Source organism: Microcaecilia unicolor, chromosome 4 (assembly GCF_901765095.1).
Source record: "Microcaecilia unicolor chromosome 4, aMicUni1.1, whole genome shotgun sequence".
NCBI lineage: Eukaryota > Metazoa > Chordata > Amphibia > Gymnophiona > Siphonopidae > Microcaecilia > Microcaecilia unicolor.
Window position 1 is genome coordinate 371,364,323 of NC_044034.1, and position 21,082 is coordinate 371,385,404.

The 21,082-nt window shown below is 45.5% G+C and overlaps 1 protein-coding gene across 5 annotated transcripts in view; it reads left to right on the plus strand.

Moving 5' to 3' along the window:
- Positions 1-21,082, plus strand: part of DMD (dystrophin) — a 2,615,032-nt gene that overhangs the window by 2,514,963 nt on the left and 78,987 nt on the right. For all 5 annotated transcript variants that reach the window (XM_030202363.1, XM_030202359.1, XM_030202360.1 and 2 more), the window contains 2 exons: positions 12,093-12,259; positions 16,273-16,384. In XM_030202363.1, coding sequence (XP_030058223.1) covers positions 12,093-12,259; positions 16,273-16,384 — 279 coding nt within the window. The remainder of the gene's footprint in view (positions 1-12,092; positions 12,260-16,272; positions 16,385-21,082) is intronic.

Genomic DNA, 21,082 nt, shown 5'->3' on the forward strand with positions numbered 1-21,082 from the left:
CCACAGCACAACAGCCACGCTCCCTGCAACCAGCCACGGCAAATATTACCACCATCCTCAGAAGGCACTTCTTTGTGAGAAAAGAGAATGAGTCAGAAACTACGTTCTCCAAAAACACACCTGAACTTGCTCACATATGCAGAGTAACATAGTAAATGACAGCAGATAAAGACCTGAACGGTCCATCCAGTCTGCCCAACAAGATACTTTATATGTATACCTGAGTTTGATTTATCCTTGCCATTCTCAGGGCACAGACTGTAGAAGTCTGCCCAGCACTGTTCTTGTACTAAGTTCTGAAGCTAACGTCGAAGCCCCTTAAAGTTTACACTCCAGCCCATCCCTATATATTCCGTCACGATCAGGGCGTAGACCATTGAAGTCTGCTCAGCACTGTTCTTGTACTAAGTTCTGAAGATTCTGGAATCCTAAAGAGTTACAAGATTCTGGAATCCCAATTAGTAGCAACATTCCATGTAGAACCCCAAAGAGTAACATAGTAACATAGTAAATGATGGCAGATAAAGACCTGTACGGTCCATTCAGTGTGCCCAACAAGATAAATGGTATGTGATACTTTATACCTGAGTTTGATTTGTCCTTGCCATTCTCAGGGCACAGACCGTAGCAGTCTGCCCAGCACTGTTCTTGTACTAAAAGTTCTGAAGCTAACGTCGAAGCCCCTCAAAATTTACACTCAGGCCCATCCATATCTATTCTGTCACGATCAGTGCGTAGACCATAGAAGTCTGCCCAGCAGTGGTTTTGCTTCCCAATTACTATATCTATTCTGCCATGATCAGGTCGCTGAATATATATGCAGAGTAGGGATGTCGCCTAACCAAATGCAGAAATAGAAATGTGCAAAAAGTGGCCGAACTGGAATCCCCAAGAAGTTCGACTCCGCCTGCAGTAAAACAGTGTTTTCTCCCCCAAAATAGGCTTTAATTAAATTGTCTGCCTGCTATGTGAGTCACCTTACATAAATACACAAGAGACACCAGCAGCAAGACCTAGAAACCTTTCACACTACTCTACTGAACACAAACTCTTCTGCCTGCGGTCAGACCAGGGTTCATAATATCTCGGGGAGGCAGAATTAAAAGACATAAGAATTACTTCTTCATAACTGGGGAGACTTGCTTGGAGAAAGGTGCAGAAAAGGGCGACAAAAATGATAAAGGGGATGGGACGACTTCCCTATGAGGAAAGGCTAAAGCGGCTAGGGCTCTTCAGCTTGGAGAAAAGGCGGCTGAGGGGAGATTTATTTATTTATTGCCTTTGTATCCCACATTTTCCCACCTCTTTGCAGGCTCAATGTGGCGCCTTTAGATTGTAAGCTCTCTTGAGCAGGGACTGTCCTTCCCCATGTTTAAACTTGTACAGCGCTGCGTAACCCTGGTAGCGCTATAGAAATGCTAAGTAGTAGTAGTAGTACAATGTATCGTTACTGGTAGATAGTAGATTGGGAGATAACAGTGAGTGTTACATAAAGAGTAGCGTAGTCGAAATTTAAACAAGCAGATATAAGCTAAAACAATGCTGATAATAGGTGTAGGTGGCGATATATTACTGTTATAGTTGCTGATCTTATTGGTATGCCTTATTAAAGAAGTGGGTCTTCTGGGATTTGCGAAAGTTAGTTAGTTCATAAGTAGTTTTTAAGTTGCGCGGTCTATATATGATAGAGATCTATAAAATAATGAGTGGTGTGGAACGGGTAGACGTGAATCACTTGTTTACTCTTTCCAAAAATACTAGGACTTCGAGGGGGGGGGGGGTGGGGGGGCAAGCTACAAAGTAGTAAATTTTAATAGGAATCGGAGAAAGCTTTTCTTCACTCAACGTGTATTTAAACTCCGGAATTCGTTGCCAGAGAATGTGGTAACGGCGGTTAGCTTAGCGGGGCTTCCTAAAGGAAAAGTCCATAAGCCATTATTAAGATGGACTTGGGAAAACCCACTGCTTATTTCTAGGATAAGCAGCGTGAAATGTATTGTACTGTTCTGGGATCTTGCCAGGTACTTGTGACCTGGATTGGCCACTGTTAGAAACAGGATACTGGGCTTGATGGACCTTCGGTTTGTCCCAGTATGGCAATGCATATGTACTTACGTAATGAATCCAGCGCTTTGAGCATTAGGGTCTTCCAAGACCTTGAAAAGCATGGAGGAAAACTGTTGGTTATCTCTGGGGAGCTTGGCATTGTGTTACAAACAAAGCTGGAGATTAGATATGGGATGGATGGGGAGACTCGGTAGGCCATGTGGAAGGGCATTGTCGATATGATATCGAAGTCCAACTGTAGACGTTTTGCAAAAAAAATGTCCAAAATTTGAATAAGAAAGAAGGTCATTTTCCAAAAAGAAAAACTTCTATCTTTTGTTTTCAAAAATACTGTTTCTAATAAGGTTTTGTGCTTTGGACATTTTGTTTTTTGGTCCATTGTCAAAAAAAAAAAAAACTTCCAAGTGAAAAACGTAGAAAATCAAGCCATTGGGATGTAGGAGGGGCCAGCATTTTTAGTAGACTGGTCTCCCAGACATCCCAGGAGATAAATGGGGCACCCTAGTGGACTTCAAAAACATGCTCCCAGGTACACATCTCACCGTTGCTCCTCTATCTTGTCTGCTGAGCCCCCCAAAACCCACCCAAAACCCACTGCCCATAGCTGTGCACAGTAGCCCTTATAGGTGAAGGGGCACCTATATGTGGGTTCAGTGGGTTTCTGGTGAGTTTTGGAGGGCTCACAGTTTGCACTACAAATGTGACACGTAGAGGGAGATAGGGACCAGAGTCCCCCACTCCATGATGCACTGCACTGACCACTACCCTACTCCAGGGACCTGCTCTAACATCTGAGGCTGTCACAGAGGCTGCTAAATCATATTTGTATGATTTGTGGGGGGAGCAGTATTGGGGGTCACCCCTGATTCCCTCCAGTGGTCACCCTTTTGTGCCTTATTCATTAAAAAAAACCAGGTCTAGCTGAAAACGTCTTAGTTTTAGTTCTGGACGGTTTGGGGTTTTTTCCACTATGCCTGAACAAGTGTTAGGAACACCCAGGTCCGGTCCTTAACATGCCCCTGACACGCCCCCTTGTGATTTGAATTCACTTCTGATGGACTTCATAGAAAGAAGTCTAAAAATTGGTTTTGAAAATACCAGTTTGGACGTCTTTGTGAGAAAAATGTCCAAATACAGATTTATGCTGCTTTTTGGACGTTTTTCTCGTTTGAAAATGAGCTCCAGAGTCTTCTATCTGCCTACATTTTTTCTGTGTTTCTAAGACAAAAAGACTGTTTTTTTTTCAACAAAATGCTTAAAACCAACAAAAGGAAGAAGATCGAAAATCAGCCTCCTGAAGGCGCTTAAAACATTTCCAACAGAAGTAACAAACATGCGGTTTATCGTGAAGTGGGCTGTTGTCACGGTCGTGCCCTGGTTTCAGGCTCTCAGTCATCTCGCCCCCTGGTGGCCAGGCCTGCTGGCTGCATTGGATTGTCTGTGTGCTGTTTCCCGTTCCAGATTTCAGCTGAGTCTGGTCCGGATCTTCCAGATTGCCAGACTTGCTCTTTTTGTTTGAACCTGCACAGCTCCCGTAGTTGCCTGGTGATTGCTGCAGTGAGCCTCAGCTGCTGTTGGGCTTATTAGCCATTCTGAAATCTTTCTGCTTTGCCTTTGCATCGCCTAAGGCCCTGAGGTTTGTCGGTGTGCTGTGTGCACGTCTGCCTAGTCTGGTTTTATTGTATTGATTCTTGCCTGAGATTCTCGTCTGTTTTAGTTAGTCAGTGGGTAGTTAGATTAGGTTGTTGTTTGTTTGCTAGTCCTGTCTCTGGGTTATGGTTTTGTGTTTAGTCTTCGTCTGTTTGTGTCTTTGTGGCTGCTCTGCAGCTTTCAGTTCTGTGTCTTGTTATCAGTGTTTTGTTCCCTGTTTTAGTGGCTGCTTGCAGCTTTCAGTCCTGCCCGTTAGCTTTCCCTTCCTTGCCCTGCTGCTCCTGTATGTTCCTTTCCCCTCTGACCCTCAGTCCTGGTTCAGTCTAGTGGGGTATCCAGTCCTGCCTTGCCCAGTAAGTCCTGCCGGCCACCTGCAGTCAGGGGCTCAACTCCTGGTGAAAAGCAGCCAAGTGCAGGTGAAGTTTAAGTGTGCCTGCTCTGCTTATTCCTGCTTTTTTGCCTCTGCTGCTACTCCAGTCCGGGGTTCCAATCCTGTTCTGCCTAGTCTCCAGTGTGGGGTGGTTTTGCCTGCCACTGCCGCTTCTCGGCAGTGGTCCAAGGGCTCACAAACCTAGTTCCAGCTTTGAAGACGTGACAGCTGTGTATAGCATTTTTGTACTGGAAATCATTTTGAGCTCACAGCTTGCTTGGGAGATTGTCCTGCTTATTTTCGAAGGAGAAGGGCGCCCATCTTCCGACACAAATCGGGAGATGGGCGTCCTTCTCCTAAGGGCACCCAAATCGGCATAATGGAAAGCCAATTTTGGGCGTCCTCAACTGCTTTCCATCGCAAGGACGACCAAAGTTCAAGGGGGCGTGTCGGCAGTGTACCAAAGGCGGGACAGGGGCGTGGTTAAGAGATGGGCGTCCTCGGCCGATAATGGAAAAAGGAAAGGCGGCCCTGATGAGCATTTGGCCGACTTTACTTGGTCCCTTTTTGTTCACGACCAAGCCTCGAAAAGGTGCCCGAACTGACCAGATGATCACCGGAGGGAATCGGGGATCACCTCCCCTTACTCCCCCAGTGGTCACCAACCCCCTCCCACCCAAAAAAAACCAAATTAAAAATCATTTTTTCCAGCCTCTATGCCAGCCTCAAATGTCATACCCAGCTCCATGACAGCAGTATGCAGGTCCCTGGAGCAGTTTTTAGTGGGTACTGCAGTGCACTTCAGGCAGGCGGACCCAGGCCCATCCCCCCCTACCTGTTACACTTGTGGTGGTAAATGGGATCCCTCCGAAACCCCCTGTACCCACATCTAGGTGCCCCCAATTACCCTTTAAGGGCTATGGTAGTGTTGTAGAGTTGTGGGTAATGGGTTTGGGGGAGGTTTTGGGGGGCTCAGCATCCAAGGTAAGGGAGCTATACACCTGGGAGCAATTTGTGAAGTCCACTGCAGTGCCCCCCTAGGGTGCTCAGTTGGTGTCCTGGCATGTAAGAGGGGACCAGTACACTACGAATGCTGGTTCCTCCCACAACCAAATGGCTTGGATTTGGTCGTTTTTGAGATGGGCGTCCTCGGTTTCCATTATCAGCGAAAACCGCCCTTCTCTAAGGTTGACCTAAATGTCAAGATGGTCGACCTAAATGTTGAGATTTGGCCATCCCCGACCGTATTATCGAAATGAAAGATGGACGCCCATCTTGTTTTGATAATATGGGATGCCCTGCCCTTAAAGATGAGCGCCCAGTTCGATTATGCCCCTCACTGCTACTCTGTCTCAAGCTCTTGTGGGTGAGCAGCAAGCTCTGGCCTCTTGGACAGACGTATTTAGAAATAGGGTGGAGACCACTATTCTTTGCTCTGCCCGGTACCTTCAGATAGCGGTTTGTCTGACCCTTCCGGAAAGTACCAGGCTACTGCTGTGAAACCTCAGGGGTCTCGGAGAGCAGCAGCAACTTCCTGAGCCCCTACGTCTTGCCCCATCCTGGCCACCTTTAAATCTAGACTGAAAGCCCACCTCTTTAACATTGCTTTTGACTCGTAACCACTTGTAACCACTCGCCTCCACCTACCCTCCTCTCTTCCTTCCCGTTCACATTAATTGATTTGATTTGCTTACTTTATTTATTTTTTTTGTCTATTAGATTGTAAGCTCTTTGAGCAGGGACTGTCTTTTTTCTATGTTTGTGCAGCGCTGTGTATGCTTTGTAGCGCTATAGAAATGCTAAATAGTAGTAGTAGTAGTAGGAAGGAGCTGTGTGCTCCGGACAGAGCGATCCTGCGCAGCTGTCTTCGTGTGGCCCACTGTCCTCGTGTAATCTAATTCATTCTGGTGCAGCTCTGCTTCTCTTGACCTCAGGCTTAATATTTGAGCAGGTTTGGACAGTCTGTTCTTACAGCAGTCACCAATTAACATCGATTATCTGTTTCAGAATTAATATGAATGCTTTGAGTAACCCAGTTTTGTCAGTGACATTTTATTTTTTCAGTCTAAATTTATACCGAACAGCAAAGGGTCAGTGGTGCTGTTACAGGGTCATTTAAATTCTGTCTGCGGTCTGTGCTGGCTGCTCCATGTGCCTCTGTTTGCTAGATACAGCATGTTACCTAGGCCATTAATGTTCCATGGTGTTGTGCAAGGATGGTTTCTAGACTGCACAGGAAAGCGATCCAGTTCAGTTTCTGTTTGGTAATGCACCATGGGAGCATTTTCATGTGGTGGATATGGGTTTGAGGGAGAGGCACTGATAAGTACATAAGTAATGCCACACTGGGAAAAGACCAAGGGTCCATCGAGCCCAGCATCCTGTCCACGACAGCGGCCAATCCAGGCCAAGGGCACCTGGTGAGCTTCCCAAACGTACAAACATTCTATACATGTTATTCCTGGAATTGTGGATTTTACCCCTTGGTCATCCAGCGGCCCAACCGATTCTTTTGCCACTTTCCTGCTTTTAATATCCTGAAAATATTTTTACTATGTTTTTTTGCCTCTAATGCTATCTTTTTTTCGTAATCCCTCTTGGCCTTCTTTAACTGCACCTTGCATTTGCTTTGACACTCCTTATGCTGCTTCTTGTTATTTTCAGACGGTTCCTTCTTCCATTTTCTGAAGGCGTTTCTTTTAGCCCTAATAGCTTCCTTCACCTCACTTTTCAACCAGGCCGGCTGTCTTTTGGAGTTCCGTCTTTCTTTTCTAATTCGCGGAATATGTATGGCCTGGGCCTCCAGGATGGTATTTTTGAACAGCGTCCATGCCTGTTGTACAGTTTTTACCCTCTCAGTTGCCCCCCTAAGTTTTCTTTGAACCGTTCTTCTCATTTTATCATGATACCCCACACAAACCTTCTCAGTGGTGGCCCCTAAAATCTTGAGTTTCATTACGCTGTAAATCATGATAACCCGTATGCAGTGTAAATTAATTCTAGGACCTGCTTCAGGCATACTTGTGTAAAGAAAAGATCTTCAGTCGTTATTTGTTTAAATAGTAAACATAGTAGATGACTGCAGAAAAAGACCTGCACGGTCCATCCAGTCTGCCCAAGAAGATAAATTCATATGTGCTACTTTTTTATTTGTACTGCCCTCTTCGGTGCACAGACCCTATAAGTCTGCCCAGCACTATCCCCGCCTCCCAACCACCAGCTCTGGCACAGACCCTATAAGTCTGCCCAGCACTATCCCCGCCTCCCAACCACCAACCCCACCTCCCAACCACCAACCCCGCCTCCCAACCACCAGCTCTGGCACAGACCGTATAAGCCTGCCCAGCACTATCCCTGCCTCAAACCACCAGCTCTGGCACAGACCCTATAAGTCTGCCCAGCACTATCCCCGCCTTCCAACTACCAGTCCCGCCTCCCACCACCAGCTCTGCTACAGACCGTATAAGTCTGCCCAGCACTATCCCCGCCTCCCAACTACCAGTCCCGCCTCCCACCACCAGCTCTGGCACAGACCGTATAAGTCTGCCCAGCACTATCCCCGCCTTCCAACTACCAGTCCCGCCTCCCACCACCAGCTCTGCTACAGACCGTATAAGTCTGCCCAGCACTATCCCCGCCTCCCAACTACCAGTCCCGCCTCCCACCACCGGCTCTGGCACAGACCGTATAAGTCTGCCCAGCACTAGGCCCGCCTCCCAACCACCAGCCCCGGCACAGACCGTGTAAGTCTGCCCAGCACTATCCCTGCCTCCCACCACTGGCTCTGGCACACAAATGAATCCACAGAGAGCACAGTACACAGAATTCATCTTTAATCGGTGGCTTCTCTACTCATAGAAGCTTGTCTTCCTGCGTGGTGTATTTTGAGATTTATGTGGATTCAGCTGTGTGACACCCGTGAAGAAATGGTTTTGATGGGAAAGCAGTGAAACGTAGAATCCTGCAGAGACCAGATTTCTCCAGTCTTATGACGTGTACAGGGTGGGGCAGCCTGACATTGCAGTGGGAGGGGGACAGAGCCCGAGGTGGGGGGGGGCACATTTTGGTCTGCCGCCCTGCCGCTCACACCCACTGCCACAGCAAATACCTTAGCTGGCGGGGGTCCCCAACCCCCGTCAGCTGAAGCCTTGTCCAGCACCAGTCTCCGGCACTGCTGCGTTGCCTGCCCTGCTCTGTCTTCCCCTCACGTCCGGCACTCTCCTTTTAGTTAAATTACGCTGGACAAGGCTTCAGATGGCGGGGGTTGGGGACCCCTGCCAGCAAAACCAGGGGCCCAGAGGAAATTTGGGGGGCCCAGGCCTCCGTGGCCCCACGTAGCTATGCCACTGTTCTGGATACCAAGCAGCTCATTTCCAGTGAAATATTTGGCCCAGGAGAGCCAACTAACTGACTTTGAAATAAGCCGGAACCTCCACTCTTGTGTCCTTTCATCCCAAGTGACTCTTTTGTTTCTGGGCTCTGTCAGACTGATTCATGGCACCCGTCCCCATCAGCCTGCAGAGCTCTGAAAAATATAACAAAATAGTGGGTAAAAAACCAGGAGTTCCAGAGTGAAGATGAACGAAACTTTATTAATCAGTATATTGACTCGATACAATGTTGTGTTTCGGCCAAAGGGCCTACATCAGGAGTCTAAATACTTGAGAACGATTCACTATCAGCTGTTTCTTAGACTGCACAGCCCAGACGCTCATGCGAGAGATCTGGCTCACGCTTCAGAACAAAGGTCTTTTTTAAGACCACTACAATACAGACTGTATTTTACAACATTGCTAATTCTGGATCATCATTATCGTTCTCAAGTATTTAGACTCCTGATGTAGGCCCTTTGGCCGAAACACAACGTTGTGTCAAGTCAATATACTGATTAATAAAGTTTGGTTCATCTTCACTCTGGAACTCCTGGTTTTTTACCCACTGTTTTGTTATATTGTGACTATCCGTGGGATTTCGTTGAGTTCTCCACGTTTGTGGATTCTCTAGAGCTCTGAAAAAAACATTCTACATTTGTTGAAAGAGACCAAAATACAAATAGTGTCTGACCGGAAGAAAAATAGCTTCAAAGTGATTTTTAGAAATTCATCTTAGACAGTGACTGGATTTTAAAGCCAAATTTTCCATGCTGTTGCAGGGTCTGAAACTTAATGGTGCTTTTCTTTGAAAGTGTGGGTTTTTAGGGTTTGGGCCCTCCCTGTGTCCTGCCCTCGTCTGATGTAACTTCTGGTTTCCGCGAGGGAGGCAATCTGCCGATCTTAATGCAAGGGGCCTGGTGGCGGACGGAGCCGAGGGCAGGCAGGTGAGACCAGGGACTGCGGTGGAGGCGGGGGAATGCAGCTTTCCCTAGGCACAACTTAGTCTCTCTGCGGCCCTGGTACTTCCCAGCGCCGGATACTATCCAGCAGTAATCGGGCAGTGGCGCAGGTTAGCACGGGAGCCCTTATCACCTCAATGGGTGACGATAAGGGCTCCCCCAAAAAATGGCCGCGTGGCAAGTGCTTTACTTGCCACCTGGCCAATTCCTGAAGGAAAGCCAGACTGGCCCCTTTACCAGATGCGGTAAAAGGAGGCCTCCGTACGCGTGTAAATCACACGCCGACGCCTACGCAGGCCCCCTTTTGCCGCAGCTTGGTAAAAGGGGGCCTTAGTGTCCATGCACATACCTTACACTCCGTAGAAAGGGGCATATCAGAAGCCAGGGGTAGGTGAGGCCGAATGTCCACTACAGATAAGCAGTGAAAAGTGAACCCTGACCCCTGACTACTGGAGAATTGTGTATTACAGTGAATGGAAGAGATGCGGGGAGGGAGCTTTTCACCCAAACCCTAAAAAAAACACACTTTCAAAGAAAAGCACCATTAAGTTTCAGACCCTGCAACAGCATGGAAAATTTGGCTTTCAAATCCAGTCACCTTCTAAGATGAATTTCTAAAAATCACTTTGAAGCTATTTTTTTTCCGGTCAGACACTATTTGTATTTTGGTCTCTTTCAACAAATGTAGGATGTATTTTTCAGAGCTATGCAGGCTGATGGGGACTGGTGCCATGAATCAGTCCGACAGAGCCCAGAAGCAAAAGAGTCACTTGGGATGAAAGGACACAAGTGGAGTTTCCGGCTTATTTCAAAGTCAGTTAGAGTTGGCTCTACTGCAACTTTCAAGAAATTACATTCTCCTAGTCCATTACGCTGTACCTCAACATACAAGAAATTACATTCCCCCAGTCCATTACACTCTACTGCAACATACGAGAAATTACATTGTCCAAGGCCATTACACTCTACTGCGACTTGCAAGAAATCACATTCTCCAAGGCCATTACAATCTACAGAGACTTTCAAGAGATTACATTCTCCAAGTCCATTACGCTCTACTGCAACATACAAGGAATTACATTGTCCAAGGCCATTACACTCTACTGCAACATAGAAGGAATTACATTGTCCAAGGTCATTACACTCTACTGTGACTTGCAAGAAATCACATTCTCCAAGGCCATTACACTCTACTACAACATGCAAGGAATTACATTGTCCAAGGCCATTACACTCTACTGCAACTTGCAAGAAATCACATTCTCCAAAGCCATTACACTCTACTGAGACTTTCAAGAAATTACATTCTCCAAGTCCATTACGCTCTACTGCAACATACAAGGAATTACATTGTCCAAGGCCATTACACTCTACTGCGACTTGCAAGAAATCACATTCTCCAAGGCCATTACAATCTGCTGAGACTTACAAGGAATCACGTTTTCCAAGTCCATTATGCTCTACTACAACATACAAGGAATTACATTCTCCAAGTCCATTACACTCTACTGCAACATACAAGGAACTACTTTGTCCAAGACCATTACACTCTACTGCGACTTGCAAGAAATCACATTCTCCAAGGCCATTACACTCTACTGCGATTTTCAAGAAATTACATTCTCCAAGTCCATTACGCTCTACTGTGACTTTCAAGAAATTACATTGTCCAAGGCCATTACACTCTACTGCAACATACAAGGAATTACATTGACCAAGGCCATTACACTCTACTGCAACATACAAGGAATTACATTGTCCAAGGCCATTACACTCTACTGCAACATACAAGGAATTACATTGTCCAAGACCATTACACTCTACTGTGACTTGCAAGAAATCACATTCTCCAAGGCCATTACACTCTACTGCAACTTTCAAGAAATTACATTCTCCAAGTCCTTTATGCTCTACTACAACATACAAGGAATTACTTCGTCCAAGACCATTACACTCTACTGCAACTTGCAAGAAATCACATTCTGCAAGGCCATTACAATCTACTTACAAGGAATCACGTTTTCCAAGGTCATTACACTCTACTACGACTTTCAAGAAATTACATTCTCCAAGTCCATTACACTCTACTGCAATATACAAGGAACTACTTTGTCCAAGACCATTACACTGTACTGCGACTTGCAAGAAATCACATTCTCCAAGGCCATTACAATCTACAGAGACTTTCAAGAAATTACATTCTCCAAGTCCATTACACTCTACTACAACATACAAGGAATTACATTACATAGTAACATAGTAGATGACAGCAGAAAAAGACCTGCACGGTCCATCCAGTCTGCCCAACAAGATAATTTCATGTGTGCTACTTTTTGTGTATACCTTACCTTGGCCATTACACTCTACTGCGACTTGCAAGAGATCACATTCTCCAAGTCCATTACAATCTACTGAGACTACAAGGAATCACGTTTTCCAAGGCCATTACACTCTACTGTAATTTACAAGAAAAAATATTGTCCAAGGCCATTACACTCTACTTCAACTTACCTTAGCTCAGTGTGAGGCACCCTAGAGATCTTTCTGTAATGTTTATTTAATTGTGCCAAATAAATGCCAGTGGACCGTGATTAACATCAGCCTGGATCTGGCTTCGTTGAAAGCTGCTTCTGTTCATTGTTTACCGTTCATTTTCTGTCCTTCTCTTTCCAGGCGAACAATAAGCCCGAGATTGAAGCTGCTCTCTTCTTGGACTGGATGAGGTTGGAACCTCAGTCCATGGTGTGGCTGCCGGTGCTGCACAGGGTGGCTGCAGCAGAAACCGCTAAGCACCAGGCGAAATGTAACATCTGTAAGGAGTGTCCCATCATCGGCTTCAGGTATAGACAATCCCCCCATGTCCCCCCTGGGGATAGGGATACTGAGTGCCCTCCTGATTGCGAAAATGTTTGTGCTAGGAGATTCTTCTAAGAAGTTTTTCCCATTGCTGCCGACCAGTATTGAGTTAATGTCGGTTTACAGTCGACATTCTGGAGAAACCAGAAAACGTAATCATTCTTTGCAAATGGCAGCCTGCCCCTTTCCTGATATTATTTCTAATTTTCTTCTTGGTCTGATTTGTCATTGTTACTGCTTGTGTGTCCTTGTTGAAACAGAGAGGGGATCCATTTTGGACAACTGTGCCCCTGTCCAACTTTGAGATTCCTGCTCTTTCTCCAGTGTACGTGCATCAATTTATAGTATCATTCCACAGAGAAGAGAGAGAGACAGAGCTTACAATCTAATCAGGACAAACAGGACAAATAAGGGAATTACTAAGGTGGGATAAAACATGGGTACTGAACAAGTGAGTAGGGTTATGAGTTAAAAGTAGCCTCAAAAATGTGGGCTTTTACCCTAGATTTGAAGACGGCCAGAGATGGAGCTTGACATACTGGCTCAGGAAGTTAGAGACTATTATAAAGAATAAAATTACACAGCATATTCAAAAGCTTGGATTAGTGAGACGTGGAGGGGCATAATTGAACAGAAACGCCTATCTCCATGGGCGTTTATCTCCGAGAACGGGTCCGTGAAGGGGCGGGCCGAACCGAATTTTCGAAAAAATGTATGTTTTTGAGCTGGGCATTTGTTTTTTTTAGCGATAATGGAAACTAAAAACGCCCAGCTCAAAAACGTCGTAATCCGAGCCATTTCGTCGTGGGAGGGGCCAGGATTGGTAGTACACTGGCCCCCCTGATATGCCAGGACACCAACTGGGCACCCTAGGTCAGTGCATAGCTCCCTTACCACGGGTGCTGAGCTCCCAACCCCCCTCCCCCAAAACCCACTATCCACAAATGTACAACACTACCATAGCTCTTATGGGTGAAGGGGGCACCTACATGTGGGTACAGTGAGTTTTAGAGGCCTCCCATTTACCACCACAAATGTTACAGGTGGGGGAATGGGCCTGGGGCCACCTGGCTGAAGTGCACTGCGGTACCCACTAAAAGTGCTCCAGGGACCTGCATACTGCTGTGATGGAGCTGGGTATGACATTTCAGGTTGGCATAGAGGCTGGAAAAAAAGTTTTTAAAGTGGGTTTTTTTTTGGTGGGAGGGGGTTAGTGACCACTGGGGGAGTCCGGAGAGGTCATCCCCAATTCCCTCCAGTGGTCATCTGGGCAGTTGGAGCACTTTTTTGGGACTTGTTCGTGAAAAAAAAGGGTCCAAAAAAAGTGACCCAAAATCGCGGTAAAACGCCTTTTTTTTTTTGATTATCAGCTGAAGACGCCCATCTCTCCTTGGCTGATAACCACGCCCCAGTTCCGCCTCCGACACGCTCCCGTCAACTTTATTCGTTCCCGCGACGGAGTGCAGTTGGAAACGCCCAAATCGGCTTTCGATTATACCGATTTGGGCGCCTTTGCGAGACAAACGTCTATCTCCCGATTTAGGTCGCACTATAGGCGTTTTTCTCTTTCGAAAATAAGCTGGAAAGCCAACATGGATTTAGTGAAGGGAAATCTTGCTTCACCAATCTATTACATTTCTTTGAAGGGGTGAACAAATATGTGGATAAAGGTGAGCCAGTTGATATTGTGTATCTGGATTTTCAGAAGGCTCCAGAGGAAATTGGAGAGTCATGGGATAGGAGGTAGTGTCCTATTGTGGATTAAAAACTGGTTAAAAGAGAGAAAACAGAGAGTAGGGTTAAATGGTCAGTATTCTCAATGGAGAAGGGTAGTTAGTGGGGTTCCCCAGGGGTCTGTGCTGGGACCGCTGCTTTTTAACATATTTATAAATGCCCTAGAGGTGGGAGTAACTACTGAGGTAATTAAATTTGCTGATAACACAAAGTTATTCAAAGTTGTTAAATCGCTGGAGCATTGTGAAAAATTACAAGAGGACCTTATGAGACTGGGAGACTGGGCGTCTAAATGGCAGATGACGTTTAATGTAAGCAAGTGCAAAGTGATGCATGTGGGAAAGAGGAACCCGAATTATAGCTACATCATGCAAGGTTCCACGTTAGGAGTCATGGACCAAGAAAGGGATCTAGGTGTTGTCGTTGATGATACGTTGAAACCTTCTGCTCAGTGTGCTGCTGCGGCTAAGAAAGCAAATAGAATGTTAGGTAATATTAGGAAAGGAATGGAAAACAAAAATGAGGATGCTATAATGCCTTTGTATCGCTCCATGGTGCGACCACACCTCAAATATTGTGTTCAATTCCGGTCACCGCATCTGAAAAAAAATATAGTGGAATTAGAAAAGGTGCAGAGAAGGATGACAAAAATGATAAAGGGGATGGGACGACTTCCCTATGAGGAAAGGCTAAAGCGGCTAGGGCTCTTCAGCTTGGAGAAAAGGCGGCTGAGGGGAGATATGATAGAGGTCTATAAAATAATGAGTGGAGTTGAACGGGTAGATGTGAAGCATCTGTTTACGCTTTCCAAAAATACTAGAACTAGGGGGCATGCGATGAAGCTACAATGTAGTAAATTTTAAACGATTCAGAGAAAATATTTCTTCACTCAACGTGTAATTCCTAAAGAAAAAGTCTATAGGCCATTATTAAATGGTCTTGGGGAAAATCCACTATTTCTGGGATAAGCAGTATAAAATGTTTTGTACTTTTTTGGGATCTTGCCGGGTATTTGTGACCTGGATTGGCCACTGTTGGAAACATGATGCTGGGCGTGATGGACCTTTGGTCTTTCCCAGTATGGCAATATTTATGTACTTATGTAAATGCCTCTGATTATTTGGCCATAAGTTTCTTCCTTAGGCAGTGCAGGTTCAGTGACTTGCCCAAGGTCACAAGGATCATCGGTGAGATTTGAAGCCTAGTTTCTGGGGTCTAAAGTCACTGCCGTAACCACTAGGTAATACTTACACTCCAAGTACAGCTCATTTAAAAAAATAATGCTCAGATGGGCCAAGCATCTGTTTTAGTGTACATGTGTGTTTGCACGCGTGGTGATGTGTACATGTGAATATTTATTTTTTTAATGTTTTGTTACATTTGTACCCCGCGCTTTCCCACTCATGGCAGGCTCAATGTGGCTTACATGGAGCAATGGAGGGTTAAGTGACTTGCCCAGAGTCACAAGGAGCTGCCTGTGCCTGAAGTGGGAATCAAACTCAGTTCCTCAGGACCAAAGTCCACCACCCTAACCACTAGGCCACTCCTCCACTGTTGCTACTATTTGAGATTCTACATGGAATGTTGCTATTCCACTAGCAACATTCCATGTAGAAGTCGGCCCTTGCAGATCACCAATGTGGCCGCGCAGGCTTCTGTGAGTCTGACGTCCTGCACGTACGTGCAGGACGTCAGACTCACAGAAACAGAAGACTGCGCAGCCTTCTATATGGAATGTTGGAATAGCAACATTCCCTGTAGAATCTCCAATAGTAGCAACATTCCATGTAGAATCTCCAATAGTATCTATTTTATTTCTGTTACATTTGTACCCTGCGCTTTCCCACTCATGGCAGGCTCAATGCGGCTTACATGGGGCAATGGAGGGTTAAGTGACTTGCCCAGAGTCACAAGGAGCTGCCTGTGCCTGAAGTGGGAATCGAACTCAGTTCCTCAGTTCCCCAGGACCAAAGTCCACCACACTAACCACTAGGCCACTAGGAAGAGGCAAATTCCCAGCTGAACATGTGTGCCATTTGTCTCTTCTGTTCTCCTGTACTTGTTAAAAAGGTTAGTTAATGAAATGGGAGAGATTTCAGATTCTTGATAAACTGTGTGACATTTAGGGTATGGGGGGCTGTCGCAGGACCTTCACTTCCCTTCCCTGTTAGTGATGTGTTTCGTGGAATGAAAGCAGGCGGCTTATCTGCAGAAATTTGCACTCCTGACCCCTTCTTCAATGTTTTCTTGTCCCTTTCAACAGGTACAGAAGCTTAAAGCATTTTAACTACGACATCTGTCAGAGCTGCTTCTTCTCCGGGCGCATCGCGAAAGGTCACAAGATGCATTATCCCATGGTGGAGTACTGTACGCCGGTGAGTCAGCCCTGTGGACAAGTTCATTAAACACCTTTATAGCGTTTCCTCAGATTAACTGTCTACACCCTGTTCCCCAGTCTGGCGATCGGCTCTAGCATCGTATGTGGGTGGGAGAGACTTACCGGCACGGTTTAATGTAATTGCTTGCTTAAATATGTTCATGTTGTTTTTATTTGATTCTTCCGAGTTGTTTTCTGTTCACTGTTAGTAATTGCAGACTGGGTTCCACCACGCAAAATGCTCTTCGCTCTCTAGTAATAATGTCTCTGAGAGGACGAACTTGTGTCCTGCTGTTTTGTGCTGAAAAAGATTGTTAATAACACTGATAACCTTATTTTCTTAAACTGAATAGGTTAAAAACTAATGCCTATTTATTTATTTAATTATTTGTTGCATTTGTATCCCACATTTTCCCACCTATTTGCAGGCTCAATGTGCCTATCCTGTTTATTTTCGAAGGAGATTGCCAGCCATCTTGCAACATAAATCAGGAGATGGCCGGCCATCTCCTAAACCCGGCCAAATCGGTATAATCGAAAGCCGGTTTTGGCCAGCTCCAACTGCTTTCCGTCGCAGAGCCAGCCAAAGTTCAAGGGGGCGTGTCGGCAGGGTATGGAAGGTGGGACGGGGGCAGGACAGGGGCTTGGTTAGGACATGGCCAGCTTCGGCCGATAATGGAAAAAAGAAGGCCAGCTCAGACGAGCATTTGGCCGGCTTGACTTGGTCCATTTATTTTTAGGACCAAGCATCAAAAAAGTGCCCCAATTGACCAGATGACCACCAGAGGGAATCGAGGATCACCTCCCCTTACTCCCCAGTGGTCACCAACCCCCCTCCCACCCAAAAAAATAAAGACCATTTTTTTGCCAGCCTCTATGCCAGCCTGAAATGTCATACCCAGCTCCCTGACACCAGTATGCAGGTCCCTGGAGTAGCTTTTTGTGGGTGCAGTGCACTTCAGGCAGGTGGACCCAGGCCCATTCCCCCCCCCCCCCCACCTGTTACACTTGTGGTGGTAAATGGGAGCCCTCCAACCAGTGGTGTGCTGGAGCAGGCTCTCACAGGCTCTCGAGAGCCGTTTGTTAAGTTTTTAGGAATTTTGGGAGCCGGTTCTCCATGGCTACTTTAACAAATGGATCCCAAAATGTGGGCTTGGGCCCCTCCTGAATTCTCTTTTACTTTGCTGGCGAGAGAGAGCCCCCTGTTAACAATTTACCAGCACACCCCTGCCTCCAACCCCCCCCAAACCCAATGTATCCACATGTAGGTGCCCCCTTCATTCCTAAGGGCTATGGTAATGTTGTAGAGTTGTGGGGAGTGGGTTTTGGGGGGGATTTGGAGGGCTCAGGTAAGAGAGCTATGCACCTGGGAGCAATTTTTGAAGTCCACTGCAGTGCCCCCTAGGGTACCCAGTTGGTGTCCTGGCATGTCAGGGGGACCAGTGCACTACGAATGCTGGCTCCTCCCACGACCAAATACCTTGCATTTGGCAGAGTTTGAGATCGCCGACATTAGTTTCCATTATTGCCGGAAACCAATGCCGGCCATCTCTAAAGCTGAGATTTGGCCGGCTCCGACCGTATTATCGAAACGAAAGCTAGCCGGCTATCTTATTTCGATAATACGGTCAGGACGCCGCTTTATGGGGCCGGCCATATAGATGGCCAGCGCCATTCAATTATGCCCCTCCACATTTACTAAGGTGTGCTGTAGGCGTGTTAGCATGTTTAACGTGCGTTAAACGCTGATGCGCCCATAGAAATGGATAGGCGCATTAGCGTTTAACGCGCCTTAACTTTAAAGGTGCGTTATAAACGCTAACGCACCTTAGTAAACATACCCCATAAATTGTATGGTTTGGAAAGTATGATCTATTGTTGGAAAAGAACTTCAGATTAGATTCAAAAGAGAGATTAACAACAGAGAATCATTCTAAAGTTTTAGGGCATTATTTATTTATTTATTTATTTATTTGTTGCATTTGTATCCCACATTTTCCCATCTCTTTGTGGCTTACAATACGTCATGAATAGTGAGAATGCATGAGAAAGTATACATTTAGTAATAACAGAAAGATTTTGGGTAACATGATAATGATAGAACATGGTAGTGTTTTAGCAAGCAATCATAGTAAGAAGTATTTAAGAAATATAAGAATTATATAGAAAATGTACATTTAGTAATGTTGAGAGAAAGAAAAAAACCTGATAGTGGTTTGGCAAGCAAATATTGTACGGGCAGTTCTGGATCTGTGTACAGGAGTTCATATTTATTGATCATTGTTGTATGCCTTGTTGAAGAGATGGATCTTCAGTAGACTTCGGAAGTTGGCTTGTTCATAGGTCGTTTTTAGGTTTCATGGCAGCGCATTCCAGAATTGTGTGCTCAGGTAGGAAAAGGTTGATGCATGCGTTAGTTTGTATTTAAGGCCTTTGCAATTTGGGAAGTGAAGATTAAGGAATTTTATTTTAACATTCCTGGGTGGTAAGTCTATCAGGTCTGACATTTAGGCTGGTGCGTGTCCATGAATAATTTTGTGAACTAGGGTGCAAATTTTGAACGTGATACGTTCTTTGAGTGGGAGCCAGTGCAGTTTTTCTCGTAGGGGTTTAGCGCTTTCGTATTTTGTTTTACCGAATATGAGTCTAGCTGCAGTATTCTGAGCTGTCTGGAGTTTCTTGATTATTTGCTCTTTACAGCCGGCGTAGAGTGCATTGCAGTAATCTAGATGACTGAGTACCATTGACTGTACCAGGTTGCGGAAGACGGTTCTTGGGAAGAAAGGTCTTACTCTTTTTAATTTCCACATTGAGTGGAACATCTTCTTGGTTGTATTTTTCGTGTGACCCTCAAGTGTTAGGTGTCGGTCAATGGTAACTCCAAGAATTTTTAGGGTGTCCGAAATTGGAAGGTTCAGTTTTGGTGTGTCAATGGTGGTGAATTTGTTCGTGTTGTATGTGAAAGCTTTGTCCAAGAAATTCTTTTTTCGGCTGCGACAGCTTAGAGCGATTCACTCTAGTATTTTGATTATTATAATTCATTGTTTAGGGGCTGTATAAGTTGCAGTTCTTGCAAAATATGGCTGCCAGGTTGATTCATGGCCTGGGAAGATATGATAGGGTGTCACATTTGTTGAGGGGCTTCCAATTGATTCACGAATTCAGTTTAAAATAATTTGTATGGTGTTTAAATCTCTATATGGCGAGTGTTCTGATAAGTTGATTTTACTATTTAGACTTCCTTTCTTCACTTACATCGGCACGATCAGGTCATTGTTTGAAATTAAATTGTCCTACTTTTAAGGATGTCTTTAAAAAAAATCGATGTTAGAATCATCTTTCTCGTACCAGGGTGTAAAATTAGGCTATAATTTACCTTTAACTATTAGAAGATTAACAACTTACTATACTTTTAGAAGAATGTACTGTTTAGTGAGATAGATGAAGGTGAATGCAATGATAATATAAGGTCTCATTTGATAAGATGTATAGTTTTCCTTGACTGGAGGAATTAATATTGTTATCCGCTTAGCCTTTTTTTGGAAAGTTAGTGGAATATAAAACCGTGTATAGTAGAGTTATACTATAGCTCATGTAGCCAGCGACGTACCGAGGGCGAGGCGGTGGGGGCAGTCCACCCCGGGTGCACAATGCAGGAGGGGTGCAGGGAGCAGCTGTTGGTTCTGCCGGTTTCCTGCTCCCTGTGCTGTTACTTCCTGTTCTGGGGCAGAGAGAGCAGGGAACCGGCAGAGCCGACAGCCCCACAGTTGCTCCCAGCTCCCCAGCAGGTAAGAAGAATGCACTCGATGGGGGGGGGGGGACGGTGCTTGTAGGTGATGCGCCGGAGCGGGGGCGAATCTGCACCCGGGGCGGGGGGTACACAGCAGTGATCTGCCTCGGGTAGCAGCCGATCAAGGAACACCACTGCATGTAGCCACGATTCATTGTATAATTATGACTAAAGAAGCAGCTTTATTTATGGCAGAAGATTTGTCTTTAGAGCTTTGTGTTTAAAAAGTGCCCTCTGATTTGGAGAGAAAGTGTAAGGTTTACATTTTAGGGGAGATGAAGATGAGACCATTACCAGCCACTCTAAAGAAATGAAAATCAGCTGAGTGAAATGCAGGTCTTTCCTTTCTCCTATAGTTGCAGTTAAATGCTGATACCCCCAGCCCCGACCCTCCCGCTTGATTTTCATTATCTTTTTCACCTGACTGTGGCTCTCATGGCTAATTGGCACCCCAGCACGTTTGACCAGGTACCACCCACTCTGTGCCCGCCTTTGTTGTAACGAGCAGGCGTAGAGGCTTCAGTCCTCACCATTGACCACTCAAACAAATTTCATACACTTTCGGAATTCAGTCACCTTAAAGCAATGCAAATAAAAAGTGTAAAAGTAAAATGAAAGGGAACATGTTCAGCAACACTTATCCGGGTAGAAATTGTTCTTATAAGTCCCACTCATTGAGTCCCGGAGTTTTAAGTGGCATATTCCAGGAAGTGCTGCTGAAAATCTGGTGCAGACCCCCTCGACATTATCTAGGAAGTAAGGCGGGGGGAGTCTGGGAGAAGAGCTAAGGCACAGCTGGGTTAGTGGTGATATTCAGGGGGTGTAGTTATATATGCATTCTAAGAGGGGTTACTTTACCACTGACTCATGCTATTTTAGTATTGATCCCAATTTATGCAATGAGAT